Source organism: Castanea sativa, chromosome 5, assembly GCF_040712315.1.
Source record: "Castanea sativa cultivar Marrone di Chiusa Pesio chromosome 5, ASM4071231v1".
NCBI lineage: Eukaryota > Viridiplantae > Streptophyta > Magnoliopsida > Fagales > Fagaceae > Castanea > Castanea sativa.
Window position 1 is genome coordinate 31660056 of NC_134017.1, and position 26758 is coordinate 31686813.

Here is a 26758-nt window from a genome sequence, read left to right on the forward strand (position 1 = left end):
CTTCACTAATGGTGTAGACAAAAACTCTAGGCTCTAAGAACTTGGCTCTGATACCACTTTGTTGGCTTTATAAAGCCATGACTTAAAATTCAACAAAGTACTCACAAGAAAGAGAGGAATGAAAATTTTATTAGAGTACTTCAAACTCACAAACAAAGAGATTAGGGTACTGCCTTGAGAGCTCACTACAACTTTTTCTCACACACTTTCACATCATACATCTATCCTCTTTTATAGGGTGAAGTTACAAGAGTTGTCATTATTTTCATGACTCTTTGTTTCATAACAGAAAATTCTAGAATGTGGAAGACTCAAAGACACAAACATTATGAAATGACAATAGACACAAACAGTTATGGAAAAACAAAAGACACAAACTGTTATGAAATATCAAGAGGCCCATTTTGGTTTACCACTTCCAAAAATTATACTCCAAATAATTTCTGAAGTCTTTTCCCATGTTTGCCGCTTATTGACCAGAGCAGATTCAACATTCGGCTTTCAAGAAACAAATAGATTAGTGAAACTAAGAAACTCAATGAAGTTAAGTTAAAAACCAGACCTCATGAAGTTTTATTATTCTTTGGTCTGTACTCTGTACATATGTTATGCTTCTAGAGTGGTGCATCAAGCATGTTTAGCCTGTGGCTGCTGTAATGAATTTCCATTTTTGTTATACATGCTGCTTTAATGACATGAAGTCTATTGCATTAATTATATAGATTTTACATCTAAATGATGTAGCTCATACTAATCCATTTATTTTCCAAAACTTGATTCTCAAATGAAGAAAATAAAAAAATAAAAAAAGAAGAAGATATTAATCCATTTATTTTTTGCAAAATTAGGTTCTCCAGAATCACTGCCTTGTGCTTCTGTTTAGTCTCTTTTTTGTTGTTGAGAAACATGCTTCTGTTTAGTCTTAAACGCCTACGTTGTATAGCAAATTAAATTCCGACAACTTAGTCCATGGAACTACTGATGTGTCATCTATCAAACAAAATCACCATCCGTATAGAATAATTCTTTCATATATTGGAGCAATTAGTATGCTGCTTGGTCTAATACAGTTCCAAAAGGTGGTCCAGCTTTTGAAAAAGAAAGATGCTCATTGATAATAGTACTATATGATGCTGAACTTCATCAAAGCTCCACTTATATTATATGATCATTGTTGTGCATCCATGTTAATGGTCTAAATTGGTCAATCCATGGATAAGATCGAGGGCTTTTACCCTCTAGTATGAGAGAAACGTGCAAGCGGTCAAACCTTGGGTCCTATTTATAAAGGGCACGTTTACTAGTCTGCATCTAGACTTGGATTTGTAAAGGATGCAATTTTCAGTAAATTTGTAGGGGTACCTTTATTTCTTTCAATTACAAATTAAGTCTTTCATAAGATTCGATAAGGAAATTGGTGATTGTGCAATATAAGCATTGTACCATGAAAGTGGATATTGTCCCAACATTTCTGAGCTTCTGTTGTGTGCTTCATGTTGGCTTTGCATTTGCAAGAAAGCTAGAGGTAAATACACAATTAAGATTAAGGTTACATTTATTCTGGTTGCACTCCATCCTGGAGGAATCTCCTCCTGAGGTCCTGTCTCGCCTGTTGGCTTGGGAGTTTGATTTTTCTTCATTGTGGTTTTCAACTGTTCGTTGACGTTCTGCATTTTGGGATTCCATTGTCTTTCGCAGCTCTTCATTCTGGCTAGTCAGCTCTTCCACATTAGCCAGGATGGCCTGGATTTGTTGCTGTTGCACAACTTCTGGCTGTTGTGTACCTTCAAACTCCATCTCATACTTCGAGAAACTCTTTTGTCACTGGGAAAGATGGCTTGAATGATTAGCGATTCTCACAAACGACGCCAAACTGATGATGCAAGAAATCAGCAGTTGAGCTCCTCGTCGTAGTGGATGGAAGAAGCTGTGATTTGTGTCATCTCTGTTGGAGAAAAACCTACAAAATGAACTGGGTGGAAGAATAACACGACGGTGTGGCGTCAATTAAACCGCCTCCAATGCTTAAGTCAGTAAAGGAGAAAGATTTTAGAGAGAATAGACTAGAGAGTGATTTTTGTAGAGTATTTGTGTGTACTTTTAACTTCTGTTCTTTAATAGTTGTGTGCCTCATTAATGGGTAATGAATAGCTGTATTTATGCTCAACGGCTAGTGCATTACAAAATCGTTGTTTGAAGTTCACAGCTCACTTTGTAGCCGTTGCTTTGTCCATTACTCTTTGTCATAAATAAGCATAATAAATGTGTAACGTCTTATCTTGGTTAGTGACGATCTTAGCTTTATGATGGTCATAAATAACTGACTCATCAATTGTCACCTTGTTTGAATTTCTGTCTGTTAGATGAGATGAAAACATAGTCATCTGACACTTCGTATTTCGTGTAAGGTGCATTTATGACGAATTGATGTTTGATTCGTTGATGGCCACGTGTACAGTCAGGATATGTCTGAAGTGCAGACTTTTCTCGGCTTTTCGCGCACATCTTGGCCACTTATTTCACATTTTTCCCTCCTTTTTTTTTCTTTGTAATCTTTCCTTGTTCAGTTGGCATTTTAGGGTTTGTCTCTTCTTCAAGCTTTCTTTTTCAGTTCTGGGTTTCTTGGTAAGTGTTTCATGCTCCTCTCTCTTTTTTTTTTCTTCCATGGTAGATTACTCTTCTGTTAGAGTCAATTCTCCCTCAGTAGCTTTTCTTTTTGCTCACTTAGGTTGTTTGCTTGAGGTTGTGGAGGGAGAGTGTCTCACGTGGGTTAGTTTCTTCGTGGGGGAGGACTGTCCATATAGGTTTGTCATTTCCTCTTTATTTCCTCTAGTTTCTTGTTCTACTAAAGTGGCTAGGTCTTTGAAAATGTCTGGGGAGGTTAAGTCTAGTGAGTTGGAAAAGGGTTTATCCTCGTCTGATGATTTCGAGGTTCCCGAGGTTACTTTCCCCTCTACTCCTTATAAAGCTTGGAACGTCTCATGTGCCCTCTCAGGAAAAGATGACAAGCGAATTAGGGATAGGTTTCAATTTCTTGATTTGGTTAGAATTAGGATTCCGAGTGACAAGGATAGGGCCTGTCACTCTTATGTTGATGAAGACTGTTTCTACGAGGCAGATTTCACTAGTGGTCTTTGTCTTCCCGTTCATCCTTTCGTTAGGGAACTTTTTGCATATTTGCACCTTGCTCCAGCACAGTTAGTGCCTAATTCTTGGCGGATCGTCATTTCTTGTATGGTGGTGTGGATGTCCGCCAATGACAAAGATGAACTTCTTTACTTTTACCATTTGAGAAGTCCAAAGACCATGGCTACTACGAATTTAAGCCGTGGGATAGGGCTTCTAGGTTAATACTTGACTATCTGTCCTCCCTCCAAAATTGGAAACCAAAATTCTTCTTTGTCTCGGGCAATGTTGGGAGTTCGTCCCTGGTTAGGACCTGGACGAAGCCCCCAAGTTTTTTCGTAGTTGGGGAACCCCTGTGTCTGGTGTGTCTTTCTCATCTATTCTTTCTGTTATTTATTTGCTCTTTGAGTGACCACGATAGGCAATACACTTGCTTTTTGCAGTTCCTCAATGCCCTCGTCTGAAGAAAAGATATCATAGTCGTGTTGAGAAGGTGAAAGAATACTTGGAGACCGTCAAAGATTTTGACAAACTTGTTTCTCCCCAACGCTATTCCTTCATTTTCTGGGTCCAAAACAATCTAGTAAGGTTTGGAAAAATCTTAAAGTTGTGAAAAAGAGTGAGTGTTCCATCTTCTCTCTTTTTTTCTTTTTTATTTTATTTTATTGTTTCTCCTTCCTTTCAGGAATGATGACTAGGTTCAGTAAGCAAAAGTTGGCCGAAGCTTAGGAGAATAAGGCAAAAGGCAGCCTCATCAGTGGCCTCCTATCGAGGAAACATTCGAAGACGATCCTGTTGTAACTCCTCCCTCTACCCATTCACCTGCTAAGCATCCCACCTCCCCTACCTCATCTCTAGAGGTGATCGCTTCAAGGGAGGAAACCAAGAAGATGAAAAAGGTTGCTGGCAAGTCTTTTCTTCCAACTTTTGGGATGATGCTAATGCTACTACCCTGAAGGCTCACGAGGCGCTCTCTGTGGACAACCTAAGTCCTTTGATGGCGAAGTTGTCCAGTGAAGTGATGCCGTCTTATATTCAAAAGCTTGTGTAGGTATATTTTGATAATGTAGGTTGCTTTTTCTCCTTTACTTTGCTTTTGCTAAGAGAGATTTTTTGTAGGCTTTGGAGGAGTCCTTGTTCATCTCTGGGAAGCATTTGGATTTGGAGAAGAGGGTGGCCATGTCTGAGCCTATGATCAAATCCCTCTTTGCTAAGAATGAGACACTTAAGAACAAGGTTGTCATTCTTACCGTTGAAGCTAAAAATGACAAAGAATGTGTGGTAGTTTTGGAGAAGAGTCTTCAAGTGGAGAAGGACTTTTGCAAGCTGAAGGATAAATAGATGGGTAATCTGCAGTTGAAGCTGCAAGCTGCGGTGGTGTAGGAGTTCAAGGACTCCGACTCCTACTCAGACGAGCTGTATGAGTATTATGTGGAGGGCTTTGAGCTCTTTAGAAAATGGATGGCGAAGCATCACCCGAATTTGGACCTCTCCGGCCTTGTTATGGGTGAGGTTGAGAAGGAACTACTAAATGATCATCCTTCCAAGGCCATAGCTAAAAATGTGATGGAAGAGGCCACAACCACAGCTAATGTGATGGAAAAGGCCACGACCATAGCTCTTGTAGATCCGGTTTCGTCAGCTCCTCAGGAACAGTAACTTATTTTTCTTTTTTAGTTTTTTTTTAAATTATTGTAAGATGAAAACAATATCTTTCATGGGCTCATTGTTTTGAGCACTTCTTCTGAACAATTTCTCTAGGCCCGTGTGTTTTGGGCAATAACTTTCTTCTGACAATGACAACTCTTTTTATAAACTGCTGACATATAACTTTTTATAAGTAAATCTCTTCTATGTTCGTATGATGACTGTGGTTGTGTTTGGGATACCTTTATGCTTTAGTTGTGTTTGAAACAACTTTTTCATCCTTTCATTGAGTCATGTTTGAATGACGATGGTAGCAGCTTTTTTATGTTCAACTGTGTTTGAACAACTTTTTGTTGAGTCATATTTGAATGACGATTTCAGTTGTATTTAGACAAATTTTTTATGTTTGGCTGTGTTTGAACGGCTTTTTATTGTGTCACGTTTGAATGATGATTTTGATTGTGTTTAAACAACTCTTTTATGTTTAGCTGTGTTTGAATAGCTTTCTATTGAGTCATGTTTGAATGACAATGTTAGATGTGTTTGAACAAATTTTTATGTTTAGCTGTGCTTGAATAGCCTTTTATTGAGTCATGTTTGAATGACGATGTTAGTTGTGTTTGAACAATTTTTTTATGTTTAGATGTGTTTGAACAACTTTTATTGAGTCATGTTTGAATAACGATGTTCGTTGTGTTTGAACAACTTTTTATGTTTAGCTGTGTTTGAACAGTTTTTTACGTTTAGCTGTGTTTGAACAACTTTTTGTTGAGTCATGTTTGAATGACGATGTTAGTTGTGTTTGAACTTTTTATGTTTATCTATGTTTGAACAGTGTTTTATGTTTAGCTGTGTTTGAACAACTTTTTGTTAAGTCATGTTTGAATGACGATGTTACGCTGTACCTATGACTTAGAGTCATGTTATTGGAGCGTCTTTAGGTTAAGCATTTTTTTATTCGTTCATGTTTGAATGACGATCATAATAGTCGTGTTTAAACAACTTTTCATTTAGTCGACTTTGATAGTTATGTATTAACAACTCTGATGGCTATGATGATGTTGGCTATGTAAAAATAGCTCTTGATTTGGAGTGATAATGACGGAGATTCTTGGGATGTCTCCCAAGAATGACCCCCTAAATATTACATATGCTTTTGCTGGTAAATAACTCATGGATGATTATTGATAAATACGCATGGATAATGCTCTTGTGTATCATTGATCTCTGAATGATGAAAGTAATAACTGATGTACATATTGAGATGAAAATTAGGCATCTTGAAATGTAAAAGATTGCTTACTAGTAGTACTTCTTCAAATGTTCTATGTTCCAAGGTTGAGGCAATTCCTGGCCATCTAAAGACTTTAGGTAGTAGGAGCCTTCCCTACAGTGACGAATTACTTCGTAGGAGCCTTCCCAAGTTTGTCCCAGTTTTCCTTGGGATGGGTCAAGGACAAGGTCTCCTGTGTTGAACCTTTTTACCTTGACTTTTTAGTTGTAGTAGCTGGCCATTGATACCTTGTGTTTGGCCATTCGCTTCCCGACTTCCCCTCTGACTTCATCAATTAGATCCAAGTTGTTGTTTAGCTCCTGTTAGTTCTTCTGACCTTCATAGGTTTTGACTCGGAGGCTGGTCAGTCCCACTTCCATTGGTATGATGGTTTCAGTGCCAAATGTCAATCTGAATGGCGTTTCTCCTGTTGGAACTCTTGTGGTCGACCTATACGCCCAAAGGACAATTGGTAGTTCTTCAGGCCATGCCTCCTTTGCCCGCTCAAGCCGAGTTTTGATAATTTTGAGCAAGCTTTTGTTCATCACTTCTGTCTGACCATTAGCTTGAGGATGTCTTGGAGAAAAGTAGTGGTTCTTGATTCTTAAGTCTTGGCAAAATTTCGAAGCTTAGGATTGTCAAACTGCTTTCCATTGTCTAATATTATGACATGTGGGACTCCAAACCTGTAGATGATGTTTTCCATACAATGCTGATGATTTTAGCCTTTGTTATCGTTGCTATTAGTTCTACTTCTACCCATTTTGTGAAGTAATCAACTGCGACAATCAAAATCTGAGTTGCTTCTTCCCTAAAGGGAATGGGCCCATAATGTCAATCCCCCATTAAGCGAAAGGCCATGGCGAGGATACGGGTGTCATCATCTCTCCTGGTCTTGTTTGGACATTTGCAAAGCGTTGACATTTGTCGCATGCTCTAACGAGTTCGTATGCGTCCTTCTGTAAAGTTGGCCAATAGTATCCTGCTCTGAGTGTCTTTCCTATTAAAGACCTTGCTCCAGCATGATTTCCACAAATTCCTTCATCTATCTCGCAGAGCACATAATCCGCTTCTTCTAAATTAGCACATCTTAAGTATGGGAGAGACTAACCTCGTCTGTACAGTATATCATCAATAACAACGAAGTGGGCTACTCTGATTTGTATCTTCCTTGCCTCCGTTTTATCTTCAAGGAGCCATCCTTCTTTCAAATAATAGACGATGGGAGTCATCCACATGTCTTGCTCTTTTATCTTCAGAACCTACTCACCTTTTGTACTTGGTTGCCCCCTTATCTCTATACATAGCTCGAAGGGCACATTGTAGTCATCTGACGAGGCCAATTTGGCTATGAAGTCAGCTTTTACGTTTTTGGGCTGAGGGATTTGCACAAAGTCTAGGCTGTCAAAGTGCTGCGAGAGTTTTTGGATGATCTTCAGGTGCTTCTGTACTCTCTCTTCTTTGGCTTCATAATCTCCCTTCGCCTGCCCAATTATGAGCTGAAAATCAGCTTGGGCAATAAGATTCTTTGCTCCGAGAGCTTTTGCTAGACTTAATCCTATTAGCAATGCTTCATACTCAACCTCATTATTTGTTGCGGAGAATTGCAGTCTAACTGTGTACTTCAATGTCTCTTTTTTTGGAAATATGAGCACTACTTCTACCCTTCCTACTTTCTTCGTGGCAAACCCATCTTTTTAAACCGTCCATGTTTCCATTGGGAGTTCTTCTTCCTTGTAGGGGTAGGTGAATTTCGCGATGAAGTCCGCCAGTACTTGGGCTTTGATTGCTCCTCGAGGACGATATTTGATGTCGAATTGTCCAAATTAGATTGCTCATTGGATGAGTCGTCCTGCTGCATCTATCTTGTTCGTCATCTTTCTTATTGATTGGTCTGTCATGACGACAATGGAGTGTGCTTGGAAGTAAGGAAAAAGTTTCCTAGAAGTGACCACCAATGCAAAAGCTATCTTTTCCATCCTTGGGTAATTTGCCTCTGCTCCCTAGAATGCCTGGCTGGTTTAGTAGACCGGCTTTTGGACATTTTCTTCTTCTCTGATCAATGTCGAACTTACTGCAGTGTTTGACACTGCTAAGTAGAAATACAGTTCTTCTCCCATCATGGAGGGACTTAGCAATGGTGGCTTCGTTAGATACTTTTTTAATTTTGCAAGGGCTTCTTCACATTCGTTAGTCCACTGAAAGGCCTTTTTCAATACCTTGAAGAATGGCATGCACTTGTCCATTGCCCTGGAGACGAATCTGTTTAGAGTTGCGACCTTTCCAGTCAAGCTCTAAACCTCCTTCATTGTTTTTGGTGATTTGAGCTCAATTATTGCCTTTACTTTGTCTATATTTTCCTCTATGCCTCATTAGGGCACCATAAATCCCAAGAATTTCCCTAAAGAAATAGCAAAAACACATTTTGTAGGGTTTAATTTCATATTGTACTTACGTAGTGTGCTGAAGGTTTCTTTTAGATCGTCCAAGTGGTTGGCTTCATCCTTGCTTTTCACCAGTATATTGTCTACATATACTTCCACATTCCTTCCAATTTGGTGAGAGAACATGCGGTTCACCAATCTTTGGTATGTGGCCCTTGCATTCTTCAATCCAAAGGGCATAACTTTATAGAAGTACAACCCTTGGCTAGTGACGAACGAGGTTTTCTCTTGATCTTTTTCGTCCATGAGGATCTGGTTGTATCTAGAAAATGCGTCCATGAAAATTAAGAGCTTGTGTCTAGCAATTAAGTCTACCAGTTGATCAATCCTTAGCAAGGGGAAGCTATCCTTCGAGCAGGCCTCGTTCAAGTCTGTGAAATCAATGCACATCCTTCATTTGCCATTGCCCTTTTTTACCATTACCACATTTGCTAGCCAATCTGGGTAGAAGACTTCCCTAATGAAATCAACTTCCAATAGCTTCTCTACTTCTTCAGTTACTACTCTGTTGCACTCTGGAACAAATATTCTCCGCTTCTGCTGCACAGGTTTACATTCTGGGTTGACGTTCTGAGTTTACAATCTGGGTTGTACTCCTATCAATCCCAGGCATATCCTCATGTTTCCACTCGAACACATCTTGGTTTTCCCTCAAGAGGGAAACCATCTTTTCTTTTTCCAAAGTCGAAATTGTTAATCCTATTGACGAATCTCTTGGGATGACCTCAACTTCTTGTTGTGTTTCTAACAGTTCGGAGATGGGCTCTGGTTCATTGATCACCCATGTATGGTTCTCCCCAGATGTTAAGGCAGCTTGGTAGCATTCTCTTGCCAAAACTTGATCTCCTCTTATTTCTCCTATCCTATGGGTTGTTAGGAATTTCACCTTCAAGTAATATGTTGACATTGTTACTCTTAGCCTATTGAGTGCAAGTCTTCCCAAGATGATGTTGTATGTTAAGAGCAGTCAACTATGAGGAAATCAATTTCCTTGGTGATCTATGCTGGGTAACTGCCTGCAATCACGATTAGAGTGATGATGCCCTTGGGGACAATTCTATCCCAGTGAAACTCACCAGAGGAGAGGTGAAAGGCCTAATCCTTCTCTTGTCCAGTTTCATCTGCTAAAACATAAATGTGCGTACATTCTATTTGTATTGTGGGCTTTGAATTTCCTACCATGGGTGGTTTTGTGCTCAACAAATCAATTACACTTATTTTCTCAACTCTTCTCTAGGCCTCACAGAATTGCTTCATTTCTCTCTCAGAATGACCGCTCTCTTTTCCCAGTGTTCTCTCTAAAATTGCCAACCTCTATTTCTTCATTCTCATCTCTATTTATAGCTTGAGACTACTGGAAGAGTTATGATTACTTTCGTGGTGAGTGGGAAAAGAGGTCCAATGTCATTACCCTTAAGTGGGTGTTTAGTTGGGAGTGGGAGGTGGTAAGAGTGGCATTGGAACTGGTTCCTACATTAGAAGATTTGCCCGGCAGTGATACTCCCCAGGCAATACTGAGCATCTTGGGACTCACCTTCCCGGGAAATTGCATTCCCCGACCAGGCAAGGTCTTAACTTCGCCTTTCATGTCATAATGGCTTCATTACGGTTTCTAGGCTTTGGATGGGCGACAAGGCTTGCTTGGACCAAGTTCGTAGGCCCAACAGAACACACATTCATGCATGATGTTCCAAGACCTGAGGCCCAACAAGTTCAAGGCCTTGTACACGTGGCATCATTGTGATGGGTTTTATGAACAATGGGCTTGAGGGGAAGTAGCATCCCGTACAACAAGTAAGTAGATGATGTCTGCTAAACTTTCATTATTAATAAGTATCTGGTGGATGTTGAATTCTTCTACTCTAAACATGATTACTAGTGGATCGTCATAAGGTTGTCTAATGCCACGACCGTCTTTCTTTAAGAAGACGATATCAGGTTCGTCACTCATTGGCATATTTATTGGAGAGGGACATGAATGGACACTATTTATTTCTTTCCCATGGGCTTTTTTTAGGTACTTCAGCATTCTGCCTGCCGTAAATCCTCCTGAGATTGTCTTTATCTCTGCTGCAAGAGGTTTGCTATCTCCTACTTCTTGATTTCTTTCTTTATCATCCTTCCGTTGGTACTTGTAGGGCTCCGTTTTCCTGACATACTTCTATAACTTCCCTTGCCGAATTAAAGTCTCCACGTGGTCTTTTAAATGTCTACACTCGTCAGTGCGATGCCCATGGTCCTGGTGGAATCTACAATACTTGTTCTTGTCTCTTCTTTCTGCTAGAGCACTAATTGGCTTCGACCATTGCAAGGAGGGATCGTCCCTTATTTGTGTCAATACTTGCTCAATTGGCATTATTAGAGGGGTAAAGTTAGTGAACTTTGGCCTCCTATCTGGAAGTTCCTTTTTTTTTTTCCTGTGAGCTGCTCAACACTTCGTGTCTCCTTCTTCTTATCGCAATTGCTACTTGTTCTTTCATCTCTCTTCCTTTTTCCTTTCATTTCTTTTGCAAGCACTGCATCTTTTGCATTCATGTACTTTTGAACTATCCAAAGCAATTCCGCGACTGTTTTTTGTGGGCTTTTGGTGATTGAGAAGAAGAAATCCCTAAGTAGCAACCCTGCTTGGAAAGTTGTTAGGATGACTTGATCTTCAGTTTCATCTACCTACAGTAGCTCCTTATTAAATCAAGTCACGTACTGTCCTAGTGATTCTTCTTCTACCTGTTAAGTGTTGAGGAGATAACCAGTTGGCTTCTTGTGTCTTTGCCACCCAATGAAATGATGAACAAAACCCTAGCTAAATTGTTCAAAATTTGCAATAGTTCCTAAGGGTATTTTGCTGAACCATACTCTAGCTGCTCCTTTCAACATCGTTGGGAATGTCGTGCACATCACTTGTCTAGGGTCATCTGCAACAGTATCAGTGTCTTGAATGCTTCAATGTGATCTAAGGGAACTTTGGAACTGTCATATGATTCTAGCTATGGGAGACGAAATTTCAGTAGGAGGGGACTGTTCAGTACTTCAATGGTGAATGGTAAGTCCATCCTTCGAATCATCCCATCCAAATTCTCCCCGCCTTTGTCCTTCATGGCACTTCTCAATTCATCCATCTCCTTTCTCATGTTGCAAATCTCATTCTCAATCCTGGAGGAATCTTCTCCTGAGGTATTGTCTTGTCTGTTGGCTTGGGAGTTTGATTCTTCTTCATTGTGGTTTTTAACTGTTCAATGACGTTCTGCATTTTGGGATTCCATTATCTTTCGCAGCTCTTCATTCTGGTGAGTCAGCTCTTCCACATTAGCCAGGAGGGCCTGGATTTGTTGTTGTTGCACAGCTTCTGGCTATTGTGCAGCTTCTGACTCTATTATTTCTCTTTATTATTTAATATGTTTTCTCTATTTTTCTCTCCGCTATCGCAATGGCTTTTGCGTCTTTTTATTTTCATTCACCTTCTTCTTCTTAATCTTCATCATCATCATCATCATAATCATCTCAGGATTATGATATTTTTCTTAGTTTCAAAGGACACTTGCTATCATTTCAGAGACCATCTATACACTCCCTTGCATAAAAAGAGAATTAGGACCTTTAGAGATAGGGAAAATCCATTGTCTTTCATTTGAAGAGTTCAGAAGCTTCCCATATGAACATGAAGAAGAACAAAGACACTTTTACGCTCAGAAGCTTCTATCGTAGACCTCTTTCATAGGTTTCTATTGTAGCATTATTCATTGTGGAGATTGTGGAGCGCATAAAAGAGACTAAGATAAAAGCTTCTACCGAAGCTTTGGAGTGCACGAGTGTCTTTGTTCTACTTCATGTTCATATGAGAAGCTTTTAAACTCTTCTAATGAAAGTCAATGGATTTTCCACGTCTCTAAAGGTCCTAATTTCTTTTTAATGCAAGGGAGTGTATCAATGGTCTCTGAAATTATAGCAGGTGTCCTCTGAAATTAAGAAAAATGTCATAATCTTGAGATGAAGAAGAAGGAGAAGAACAAGGAGATTGAAAAAAAGAAGATGTGGAAGCCATTGTGTTAGCGGAGGTAAATCAAAGTTCTGAAGGGTTTAGAAATTAGAGGAGAGAAAGAGAGAAGAATAGAAAGACAAAAAATGATTAAATAATACAGAGAAAGACTGTTACATCAAATATTAATACAACAAAATTAGAATAGTAGTATTAGACATAATATCACATCTACAAATTAAAAGTTGTCGCAATAGTAACTTAAAAATGAAAAATTGTTGCATTAACAATAATTAGTTATAATAACTTATAATTATCAGTTACAATAGAGGATTTAATACATTATTGCATTAGGAAGGTTCCTTGCAATAACTTAAAATAACGAAATAGTTGCAATAATTTTACACCAATTACTTTTACAATCTATTACTGCAAAAATTTCAAATTGATATTTTATTGTCATGAAGATATCATTGTAATTGTGTGGGTAAACATGGTCAGAACACACGTTTGGGCCTTGGGCTTGATTTGGCGATGTGAGGCCGTTCGAGCAGAACCTTTGAGGCCCACAAGCCAGCTCTTGCTATAAAGGTTGATGAGGTTGTCCGAGGAGAGGTATCTCCTCGGCTAAGTCAAGTGAAGATCGTATGATACGTGATGATGTTTGGGGAGAGAATTCTGGAAAGCTTGTTGGGTAAAGATGTGTTCCACACAATTATAGAGAGAGAGAACGTATGAGAAATATCCGGGGAAAAGGCTGCTACTACCGCATTAAAGCCCCTGCACCTACCTCTCTGGCCGCATTAATGGAAAAATGACATCTGAACAGTAATGTTCAGCCTTCCAGCTATTATTTGAGGACTTCAAGAAGGTGGTGGATGGGACAAATATCTAATTGGGTGATCTGTGCTACACATGGAAGATGAAAGGGAGAAGAAAAGGGATATAAGAAAAGAAAGAGGCATTAGGAAAGTTTGGGGGGGGGGGGGGGAGCAGAGAAAAAAGAGATAGAGAAAGCACTGTACATATTATCTTTAGTCTTGGTTTTTTGTTTAAAGAAAAAAAGGCAATACAAGTGATCCTCGGCTTACGTCTGAAGAGAGTTTCCGTTATTTTCATCCATTGTTTGCGTAGGTAGTGGCGATCTAGCCCACCTATCTGTTGTCCAATATCCGTAAAGCCTAGGTTTCAAGCCTACGCTTTGCTTTACAAATTTCATTGTATAAGACCTTTCGGACCTGAGCCCATCACTCGTTTGGATCCGGGTACAAATTGTGCACTTACAGTAATAATTTGATATTAATTATTTTATAATCTATTGCAACAACGAACATAAATCAAAGATATCATTGTATTAACTTAGTATCAATTATTTTAAAACCTATTACAATGATAAATATGAAATAATTATTTATTATAATGAATATATCATTGCAATAACTTAACTCAAATTATTTTTGTTAATTATTTATAATATGTTTCAATAAGATTCGTGAAATAATAGCCTATTGCTATAAGATATTTGAAACATTAAATTTTTTACTGCAACAATATATATATATATATATATATATATATATATATATATATATATATATATATATATATATATATCAATGTATCAAAGTTGTCATTATAATATTTAGAGTTTATTATAACGAAACTTTTTGTTGCATAACTTTATTACCTCAAATTTTATTACAACACAATGCATTAGCTATTGCAATGAATCCTATGTTATTGCAACAATTTTGTTGTTGTATTAAAAAATTATTCTTGCGGTGTTTATTCTTTGGGAAATCTTTGTTGAGAGATAGTCTAGAAACTAGAACTGTAACTTTGATTTGAAGTAAAAAAAATTTATTCTTTGGGAAATCTTTGACATTTGAAAAGTGATTTACTCATAAAAAATTATAAATTACACTATAATTTTGGCATATTTTGATTTTAATCATCTAGTTTTTTTTTTTTTTTTCACTTCAATATACTTTAACATTTATTTATTGTCAATTTAATCATTCCATCCGACTCTTGTTATCTAGGTTAGTAGGGTTGATATTAAGTACCTAAAATTATTTTTAATTTAATTTTAGTATTGTTTTAATTTATAAAAACATATTTTGGGGGTTTTTTAAATTAAAAATAAAATTTTCATCAAATTAAAGGAATGATACAAAGAAAGATAACATTACACCTCTAATAACTTGTTATTGGATTTATATTTTAAAAATCTCACCATTAGATTACATACTCTATATGTTTTTAACATGTATACCATTTTTCATACTAATCAAATATTATTTACTAGTTGTTCCATATATAACTCACCTTTTATGTATTATTTTAAACAACAAAAATTTGAATTTAAACAATTAATTGATGACCTAACTATTAATTTTTTATTACTTCGAAATTTTGTGAGTATAGAGAATACATGAAAATAATGTAATCTAACAGTGAATTTGTTAATATATATTGTAGAATAAAGAATCTTATGAGCTTTGACAAACTCACCCAATAAATAAATAAAAAGGATAAAAAAAAAACCTAAAAAGGCTAGAATTCCGGATCTAATGGACAACAAAGTCAAGGTGGTTAAAGGACAATATATCTTGATGAAAAGTAAATTAGAAGGACTATCATCATGTCATCGACAATTTTCATTCAGTTGGTTGATTGCGCAGTTTAGGCTTTACAGGACATTTTGAAATTTAGGATCTCATAGATGCTTGAGGCCATTTAAATTTCCTTGAGTAAAGGAGGTTAGCTAGTGACTTTCCATAGTGAGAGTTAGTTTAAATGAAAAAAGCAATAGTATGTAGTGAAGTTGGTGCCAGCACCCCCATACTTTACCAGCAAACCGATTTAATGTCATATAATTTGTTAATTGTTATCTATGACGAAGCTGTTTTTTCCACTTCCATGATAATTATGTTTTCTCCATGCTCTTCTATTCTATTATAGTTGGAGTTTAAAAAAAAACAAAAACAAAAATCAAAACAAAAACAAAAACAAGAAGAAAAGAAAAAGAAAGAAGAAGATTGAAAGCAAAATTATAATGGCTGAAAATTATATTTTAAATCAAGTGCATGGCCAAATAACATGAGTAAAAAAAAATGTTCAAAATTAACTAGGTTTGATTACGTAAACCATTTAGAGAAGCTTAGCTGACTTGTAGGCTGATGTATATCTAATAAATGTCACTTCATGTACCTACACAATGGTAGTTGCATATATGCATGCCCCTGTAAGCACGTACGTGTACAGTGTCTAAAGCAATATAAATAGCTTTGATTTAGTAATTAAAAAGGTTTACTTGACCTGCTTGAAGTGTACCTTTTTAACTTTTTTTTTTTTTTTTCCTTTTCCTTTGCTTGTCAATGTAAGGAATCAATATTATTGGTCACTGAGGGTGAGTGATCGTCTGGCAGTATAAAAGCTTTTTTTTTTTTTAGAACGAAATGTAGGGTGAAAAGTAGCTGACTCACCCTCAGTGAGTCAGCTACATGCTATTTGGACTCTTCTATTTTAAATTCATACCACATACATCATCTGTAATTCCAAGTACCACATTGAAAGTTTGATCTCCACGCCAAACACTTCTTGGGATTGCTATATGGCTTTCGCTTTGATCAACAAACTGAGACTTCGTCTTCAAATACATATGCTTTCGACACAAATGGGTTGGTGAAATTAGGTTAGGGTTTTTCTATTGTAGTTCTTGGCACAATTCTTTTGAACCTCTTCAGAACTCTCTTTAAGTCGATCTAAGTGCCCTTTTATAGTTATGTATATATGTAGGGTATCAACTCCAAGTCATCAGTCAAGTTAATTAATTAAATTGTAATTAAGGAATCTCGTATCTTGATGGAGCTAGCCTTAATTAGTCGAGAGTAAGTTGAGAGGCCTACTTCAATCTTTCGAGACCCAATTGAAGGTGAGTCAAGATTCCAGACAGTTCCGTCTCTTGAGCTAGTTTTGGAATTAATACTATTGATTTTGAAGATAACAACTCATACAAGATATATGTCATGATATTTGCCGATGCTAAATCTAACATCAGGCATTGGTTCTCAATGGATAGATGATGTTATGGTCACGTCTAGACTAGATCTTCTACGGAATAGCAACTTGATCCCTTATATTTTTTTTTTTATATAAATAAAATTACGAAAAATAAAGAATTAATATTCTTTAAAAGATAAGGAAGCTTGATCACCATAACCGAACTGAAGAAAATTTCAGATCCTTGATTTACAATTATTGGTCCTTAAGTTTTGCTGCAAAGAATATTCTTCCAATGAAAGAAACCAAAATTGAGAAGGGGTAGGGACCGAGGGGGTCCTTCACACGTGTAGGTGAGCCTGTCGGAGAGTAATTGGCAAGAGAATTCGATGTGATTGTGATTGTAATTGTGGTGTCAAGAGTGTGTGGTGGAGTGTTTGAATATTTCTGTTCCCTATTTCTCTTGCTTCTGGAGTAAGAGATGTTGATGTAACTCTTAACATGGCTCGTAGATAAGATTTCTCTTCTCAACTTCAACTATGTTTAATTTTAGAATGACAAGACTTATAATAGAGCTATATCTTGTCAAGTAGTGGTAGTTGTCTTTATAGGTATCATAAAGACAACTAACCATTAATTTTTTTTGTATCACAAGGTTTACACAACAAAGAAACAATGAAAATGGTTTCCAAAAGGAAAAATAAATAAATAAATAAAATTTGATAATTGTATTTGTACGTGGATGAACTATGAAGTGCATGTTGGGTGATACAATGCAAGTCTCTCCGTCTCTTGTTTCGTGGTGTGATCTAATGTTGTAGCATGTTCGAGTTTTTATTTATTTATTTATTTATTATTATTATTATTATTATTATTATTATTATTATTGTTTTGTGTGTGTTCATTCTGGGTATCACAAATAAGATATTTTATATTTCATTTGAAATGTAGAGAATAATCCATTTCATAATTAAAATTTTATTTTTTAAATCTGATAATAATATATGGAATGTTGTCTCTTTTAAAATATAAAATTATTTTCATGGCGGAGTTAAAAATTATATATAGCATGATGAAGCCAAACTTCTTGCTTGAGCTGAAATATAGTATCAATAAATTGGTCAAGATACAAGTGCATTTAAAAAACATAAACTCTTAGGTTATGTTTGGTCACGGTTTTTGTTTTCTATTTTCAAAAACTTGTTTTTGGAAATATAAAGAAAAAACAATTTTCTTGTATTTTTGAAATCAAAAACATGTTTGGTTAGTTGAAATTAAAAAAAATAGTTTTTTGAAAAAAAAAATAAAAAATACTAAAATATGTTGCTATTAGGATTTGTACTCTAATGCTAAATCATTAAATGAGGCAGATTTATTAAATTAAATATATGTTTTTATTGATTTTTGAAAATTAAAAACTGAAAACAACATTTTGCATGTTTTTAGTTTCCTTCACAAATTGAGTTTTGAAAACAGTTTTTGTTTTTTGTCTATTTTAGATTGCCAAACAAGTTTTTTAGTCTCAAAAATAGAAAATTGTTTTTAAAAACATAAAATAAGGAAAAAAATAATTACCAAACATACCCTTAATTTTCTAAAATTAGAGTACGTCTTATAACTCATATATATACTATATAAGCTAAAGAAAACTTATCAACTTTCTAAACTGGGTACATAATAGTTGTAAGAAAACCTATTAACTTTCTAAACTCTAATGGGTCTAATTTTCTCTAAACATGTAATAAAATATAAAATAAAATAAATAAAAAAGAAGAAGAAAACAGTTAATGATTCTCTTTTCATGATTATTCAGTACAGAAAATATGATTCCTATACACAAAGAAAACATAAAATATGACAAAATGAACCTTTAATAAAAAATGACATTAATTTTGTTTAAAAAGCTATCTTTTAATTTTATGGGTTATCTAAGCCAGTCTTTTTTCCCCCAAGGGCTATTGAATTAGCTCAATAATGTTTTGGAGGGCTAACTTAAATTTTAATGTCCAAACATAAAATTTTGTTAAAAACATATATAGCAAAATAAATTTTTTTTTTTTTTGAGAAACAAAATAAAATAAAATTCGAATCAAAATTTTTGGAGGCCACGACATAACATAGCTCCATTAATATATTTTTGTTGATAATTTGATAATTAAGAGAAGGAGGAATATTGAACCATGGAAATCTTTATTGGAGGAATCAAGAACAATTAATTGAGCTACAAGATTATTGACAACTTTGTCATTAAATGATATAACACTGAATACATCTTTAACTTTATGATATTTAATACAAATCAAGTAAAACAAAACTTCAAAAATTTATCAGCATCAACTACGAACTTCCAATGGCCAAAGAAATTATTAGAATACAGATATCATCTAGTTAGGTGGGCAGTCGCCCTAGACCACTTTCTTTAATGAAAGAGATAGAAAAAAGATTATGTGCACGCGTTTGATTGTTTGTGTTTTGATAATATTATTACATGTTCACTTGATTTAGGATGGTAGTAAATTTGGTTTTCTATTTACTAATCTTTAGAGGAAAGCGTGTTTTCCTGAAATCCAAATAGTACTCTTACAAATACGTGAAACCCAAAAACTAAGAACGGAAAAAGCTTCAATAGGGATAAATGACAATACTCTCTGCTGAGGTTATCAGTTATTATAATCACTTCCCCTCTAATTTAGATAATACTCTTTGCTTTTTCTAAAATGTAAACTATTCACGCTGTCCTTCTCTAGATGACTAAAAAAAATTCCAAATTTATATTTTATTATATACTTAAACTCATGGTTTTGTAACCTAAATTGTTTATAGAATCAGAAAAAGGAGATGATCAAGATTTTTGAGGTAAAATTGAGGCTTTATTAAGATCAAACTATGACAAAATAAAATTTTTTAATCTAGTTACAAAAAATAAATACGACAATAATTTGTGACAACTAGCTAACTTGCCTTAATAGTTAGCATGCGAAACAACATTAGAGCATGGGGATGATAGCTTTTTCTTTTTCTTTTTTCAATCGTCCAGGAAAAGTCAATGTAACTAAATTGCATTATAGAAGAGATGAGTTTAACAACAAAAAAGCCTCAGGAGGGGTCAAATTAAAGCAATTTTTCCGGTTCAAATAATTAAGAGTTTTGTAATTCAACTAATATTTTTTTGTATTTCTTTTTTGATATAAGATAGAATTTTTACTTTATCCTAATCTAAGTGTATATGTGTGTGAAGCTCTCTCCTGGAGACTTGAACCCCCGGCCCTTACTCCCCACACTCCACAAGCATTTATATTTGTAGAGTAACTATCGTACCAAAGATACACGGTGGTTATTTTTTCGTATTTCAAATTATCATAGATATTTAGAGTTCAAATCATTTATTACTGCTATTGATGTATGTATTAAAAATAAACAAACGAACAAAAAAACTCTATTATAAAATTAAGAAGAGGACAAAAAATCTCTTCTTTAATTATCATAAGATCTTAAGTGAGTAGACCACTTCTTGCTTTAATTTTCCACCTAATCTCAGTAAAATGATAGCGCCACATTTTTCAAGTGTCTCATTCCAAATGGTGTTTTAAGGTGTTTCTTAATTGAAAGGCAATATCAAAGGCTGACAATATTTTAATGGAAATATGGTATGGACTAAGGCAGTCTAACTCAATAAATAGACAGACCAACTGATTCACAGTTAGTGGCAAAAGCCCCAAAATTTGATGTTTCATTGACAAGACTTGTGTGAAACTGCTGTCATCCTTTCCAAGCCCTTGTTAGTGTGAGATTACTATGATAATTGTCATTATAACAAGATTTCAGTTACTTTTGCATCTTAATTCTAGGAGATTTTTTTTTTGCATTATGATTAATATGATATTATGTTGTACACATCAGCTGGATCCGGACCCACCATTAAGTGGGCCCCATCAGTGGATCTTCTTGGTTCTTGGTAAGAAATTAAGACAATCACGATTTACCCATAATTTAATATAAACAAAACATGTGATGTGATAGCATAGCTGAGGGTCATTATGTGCCTTACTTTCACATGGCTTGCTACACCTACTTGTTTGATCCCAATAGTCAATAGAGATGGTCTATTAATTCAACTGCAAGTGGGTCAAAGATGTTGTCATTTTGAAAGATCACAACCATCCAGGTTTTAAAAATTTTAGATAACAGTAGGAAATGACAATCATAATCACCTATCTATATGTGCACATCTTTTGAACATGGCTAATTGTTGTTTTACAACTCTCAAATGACAAATATTTTACGCCGTATCTACTACACTTTCACACTTTAATGTTTATATTTTACTAGTGGTATGAAATAGTTTGAATTCTGTCCGATGTAAAACAATCACAACCCCATAACAGAGTCCCAAAACACATATCCACACAAAATTAAAAACCCAACCTCAAATTTAAATTAATTTGAATCCCATGTTATATTTATTAATTTTAGAATTTTGAAATTGACATGTGCAAAGGTATTTAAGGATAGTATTTAATTTAATTTCATACACCCTTTATGGTATGAGTGTGAAATGAAATCTTAAACGGAAAAGACCATTGAAAAATTGGCTCCAAAATTAAAGAACGTTACCTGCTTTTACTTGTGGAGTACTAACTTCTCAACTAAGCACAACAAAAATTCAGGGAAAAGAGAGATGGAATGAATTGTGTATCAGAAGACTATCAGTATCACAAAGCAACTTTCAAATTTCAAAGTTCTCGAGTCCCAACCAAACCCATGGACTAGTTCACTTGTTAATTTCCAAGTAAAAGAATTGAAAAACCAAAGCTAATAAAAAAGTCTCCTTCTGTGACCAAAAAGCATTTACAAAAGTTGCAACTAAAAGATAAGAATGAAAAATGAAAAATCACATCTAAATCAATCAAGAAAAAGACAGTAAGTAAAGTATTGGACTCCAAAAAAGAAAAGACAGAAACATGAACCAATACTTTTAGAGCTTAAGAGACAAGTCAAGCTTCTGCAACTCATCTTGTTTAGTCTTCAAGTTCAAATGAGCAGCAACACTAGCACCACTACTATCGCACCACAAGCCTCCTTGAACGCTATCAAATCGTGCAATCCCGACACCATTGGTAGCCGATCCTGCATGAAAATTCTCCTGTACAAGCCTCCCAATTGCTGGTTGTTGATCAATTGGTTGTCTAGACCAACCATTTTGTGCATAGAGATAAGAAGAAGAAGAAGAACCGATGGTTGATATTGGCTGTTGATAATAATAAGAGGGCTTATGGATCCTAGAGTGCACCCTTATCCCAAGTGACCTATTAATATTGAAAGAGCCATGCAAAGGTAGAGAAGCCATGCTGCTAGGGTATCGGTTTCCAAAAGCTGATGATGATAAAGAAGTTATTTTCTGACCTCTTTTCGCAAGTGTTCTCTCTCTTTTATGCGCATTTTGATGGCCTCCAAGTGCCTGTGAGCTATAGAATTTTCTTTGGCAATAATTGCATGAGAAAACCCGGGGCTCAGTTTCATTACCTTGAGGAGGAGGAGGAGGAGAGTCCGATGAATTTGCATCAAAAGAATCGATGAGGTTGAGTTCTGGGTTCGACTCTTTTTGGGAATCCTTGCTAGAAAGACTTAGATCCAATACAAGATCAGGATTTGAGTCTGCATGCTGGTGTTTTTGATGATCTTCTTGCTGATCTTTTGGGCTTTCCAATGAGGGTTTTTGTTTTAGGCATATTTGTGTACTCTCTGAAACAGAAAAGATGGTTGAAGTTTCAGTTTCAGAAGGACTTGGAAGGTCCATTGGGAGAGAAAAAATGATGTGTCAGTCTAAGATGGGAATTTTCTCTTGTGGGTGATGAAGTTTTTTTGGGTTTACTAGCAAGGAAGATGAAATATTTATTGTTGTAGCAATAAATGCCTTTTTGTGCTGTGTGTGGAAGAATGTATCCCTCTTTTACAGTTACAAGGTCTTAATATAGGAACACTTAGAGAATAAGACTTTCTGCGTGTGTGGGCGTGAGAGAGAGAGAGAGAGAGAGGGAAAATGGTTTTTATGTGTGTGTGTGTATGTGTTAAAATTTAAAAAGCTTTTTGATTGACTCACATGAGGAACACCCATGTACTACCACTTTCCCTTGCATATATACCCCATTCAATGCTTTTTCTAATTTTCTTTATTTGTCTTTCCACTCGTCTCTTTACATTTCTTGTCTTTATGGGTTTACACTTTTTTGGGGGTATAGTGATGGATAGTATAACTTACGACAGACAGACCAAATATCCAAGATTTGTTAATCTGTTTTTGTGGACTCCAGAATTATGTAGGGATGTAGAATGGACTTGTCTTAGAAAAGGTATGATTTTGTAAAGTTTTAAACAGGGCTGGAGGATTTGCAATATCTTCACGGAAACATTTCTGTCCTTATCCTGCATAATGGTTTATCCATCACATAACCAATGACTTCTCTTAATTGTCCCCAATTTTGCAGCGTATTACACTTTTTTTTTAATTATATATAAATACGATAATACTCAAATCTATCAAATTGGCTTCATGATCATCTTGTTAGAATTATTTGAAGTGAGGTATTTTAAGCTTGTTTACTATCAAATGGATGGAAATACAATTATATGTGCACCATAGTCATGACACATCCAATTACCTCTATGCTCTTTAGAGGCATTCAGGTCTTGATCACAACAATGTATTTGAACTTTAATCTGCAATCAGAACTCCCAGAAGAGGAAATAAAAATAGTTTACATGACACTTAAGTGAAGGGGGGCAATTTGTCACATAATTTATGTTCACAGGATAAAAGCTAGAGATTCGAATCCAATTTGTCCTTAGACCACAAATTGCAAAAGATATTGACATTCAAATATTCAAGCCAATATTCTGAAATCCAAATCAACATTTTATTATTGATATTGCCAAAATCAGTCTTCAGTTTGGTCTTACTTTTTTTTTTTCAGTTGTTTGGTCTTCTATATCTTCAAATGCATTAAACGTTCCTATTCTAACTTTATACTACCACAATACTATTATTCTATATAGTGTCTGTTTTGTGGTAATCTCTTTATCATCAAGTCAAGACAACAATTAATTTTTATGTTGGTGGGGTTTAAATTTCATACTTCTTATTCAATAATAAGAAATTTTACCAGTTAATTAAGTTAATTAGAACCCACCTTATTCAACATTAAACCATATAAAATAAATGGTTTTATAAGACACAAATAATATTCACATTCAAAAGAAAACTATCTTTATCTTTTACAGGTAGATAAAATTTATTAAAAGCTAACTTAAAATTTTATCACACCCTTATCTATTTACCCAACTTCTAATAATAACATTACAATTTTAAAATGATAACTTGCTGGTAACCTGTGTTTAGGCATGAAAACATCAACAATGGTGATGCTGAGACAGATTTACCTAGATGAGTGAGATGGCCATTTGGGCTTTCGTGTCAAATATTATGAATAAGCCACTTGACACCAAGAAAAATAAATTAAACACATCGCAAAATTACAACAATTAGAAGCTAATTTGAATTCAATTTGAATTTTTATTTTACGTCGACTTTAATATAATATAATGATATGACATAAAATAGAGGTACACAAAAATCAACCTTCTTAGTTTAACCCTTGTCCTCGGGGATAAGCTTTGGGAAGGGTCTCTCTCTCTCTCTCAAGTCTCAACATGTTTAAGCTCATCCTAACACTTCATATTATTCCTTGTCTACAATCTTTCTTCTCCTTAAGTAACGGGATGATAACTAGTTAAAGAAACTTCTTCCTTGTCTAATTTGTGATTGTGTTCAACAAACTACTTGGATCTTGACTAGTTTGGTCATTGAGATATTCTGATTCAATTAAATTATACCAATCTTTAACTTGATCACAATCTTGACCAGCCACAAGTTGCTTAAGACAGTTTGGTTACTGGAACATCTTAATTATCCCACGAACAATTTATTGTTCATTCACTATACAACCAACCTTACTTTTTATTTGACCTTTGTTTATAAATCTAAGGGCAAATTACAATTTATTCACCTGTGATTTGATCAAAATTTAAGTTACTTACCTATTGTTTAAAATTTGACACTTTACTTACTTAAATTTAGTTTAGTTAGAATTCTGTAACATATCTCTATTAAAAACATGGCTAAATATGTAATTTTGCTCTACTTTTATGTCTCTCTGCTCCAAAAATCCAAAAAAAAAAAAAATATATATATATATATATATATATAAATACAAGATCAAATAAGATAAATAATGATCCAACGAAACACTTTTATCATGAAATTTCAACCCACACGTAGGCAATTTAAATTTTGATAAAACCATAAATGGGTAAGTTATAATTTACCCTAAGTCTAATGCTAATTTATTGATATTAAAGCCTTTTTTTTTCATTGATATTTCAATGTAGGTCATTTAGCATTCATATTCGTGGCGCTTAAAAATCTCATTTAATAATTCAAAATGATACTTTGAATGCGTTTGGATAGGAGGCTGCGTCCACGTCTGGCCAGTTTTTTTTTTTTTTTTTTTTCCACGCGCATGTGTCACTGTTCATTGGCCATGAACAGTGATTTTAGGCCAATGAACAGTACTTTTTGGGATGAACAGTAATTTTTACACATTAAAAAATTATTTTTGTACAGTATTTTCAGTTTTCAGTTTTCAGTTTTCAGTTTTCAGCAATAAGTTCTATCCAAACGGACTCTTTATCTATTTTAGAAAACTATTTTACAATTTACTTTATATTTGGTTTCTTATTTTTCATTCAATCCATTAAAATAATATAAATTAGCTAAGAGAGAGAAGCGAGAAATAATTTTAAAATTTAAGAGAGAGAATGCTTATCGATTTGTTTTAGCACTTAATGAAGGCCTCTCTTTGATATTTGGTATGTTAAAATATCATCTGGCGTGTTTTAGCACCCCTGATGCAAATAGAACAATTTTTTTTTTTCAATTTGAATTTGATACAACATAAATGGGAAGATCATTACTCTACTTCTCTCTTCTCTTCTTCCTACCAAAATGGCTTGTAATGCCCATTGAAAAACTCTTGTGATCCATCTCATTCCTAAAACCAATTATTGTTCCCTTGATGTAGAATGTTTATTCTAGGTACCAATATTTGTGATTTTTCATTTTGCTCTCATATTTATCTATCATATGCCATGTTGTTTGAACTATGGATCTTGTTAGTCAGTTCCTCTTTCTTCCTTTGCAAGATGATGATATGTATTATAGCAAACTAAAATTAATGGCTTTGAATTTTGATATGTACTTTCGTAGATCCTTTTCATTCTTAGCTAAATGGACAGTCGCATACCATATATATTAGTCAGATTGGAACCTCTCATCATTCCTTCATATCTTATCTTGGGACCGACTAACAGATATTGGTATACCTATGACATGTATTTAATTAACTAATAGTTGTAGGCAGAAGCCTCAGTGTGGATAAGTACATAATAAATCACATGGTTCATAAGATTATTGCGTTACTATTGCTTATTAGTTGAAGGCAGATGCCTCATTGAGGATAAGTAATAGCAATTTAAAATTAAGATGCACAATAAATATATAAAAGAGAGAATTAACAAATAATAATAAAATAAAAAAGCAGTTTTAGCTAAAATTCTCGACTAAACAATATGGATAAATAAGAAAAACCTCATTCAAGATTGCCCACAATGCTATTAACTAGACTTGAGGTATTATACTTCTCAATCAAAAACACACACACACACACCTTGAGGTATTATGCAACTTGCACTTGCAATTTGTCCCGAAAGATTTCAGGGGTTTTTAAATAATAAATAAAAAAACTTAAATCAATGGTGGAGTTAAGGAGGAACAAAATTTCTTGTCATCCTCTTTATTTTAAGTAAAACTAGTAATATTCTAATATTGTATATAATTTTTTTCTTAAATGTTGTACATATATTATAACATATTTATTAATAATGAGTTCATCATAAAATGTAACAATTATAAATTACACACACATTCATTATAATTATTTAGTTCAAGTACTGAGCAAAAAAAAGTGGAGTGATATTGTATAATAAAATATGATAAAAGCATATTAATTTATTTCATATTATTGATCTTTATTATGTTATGTAATAAAGAGATTCATTACAATTTTTTTTGTTATTCTTCAATGCTTTGTTATTGTAGTATGGTAAAGTTTGTTGAGGAGTATGTTATCATCATCTGTTTCTTCATCTTTAACGTTTGAAGTTTGGTCTATCCAT

The 26758-nt window shown here is 34.7% G+C and overlaps 1 protein-coding gene across 1 annotated transcript; it reads right to left on the bottom strand.

The window, feature by feature from the left end:
- Positions 1-21281: 21281 nt before the first annotated feature.
- LOC142637135 (zinc finger protein 1) lies at positions 21282-22494 on the bottom strand. Its single transcript, XM_075811417.1, has one exon. It carries the CDS (start codon positions 22263-22265, stop codon positions 21444-21446), a length of 822 nt encoding a protein of 273 aa, XP_075667532.1. The 5' UTR covers positions 22266-22494; the 3' UTR covers positions 21282-21443.
- Positions 22495-26758: the final 4264 nt, after the last annotated feature.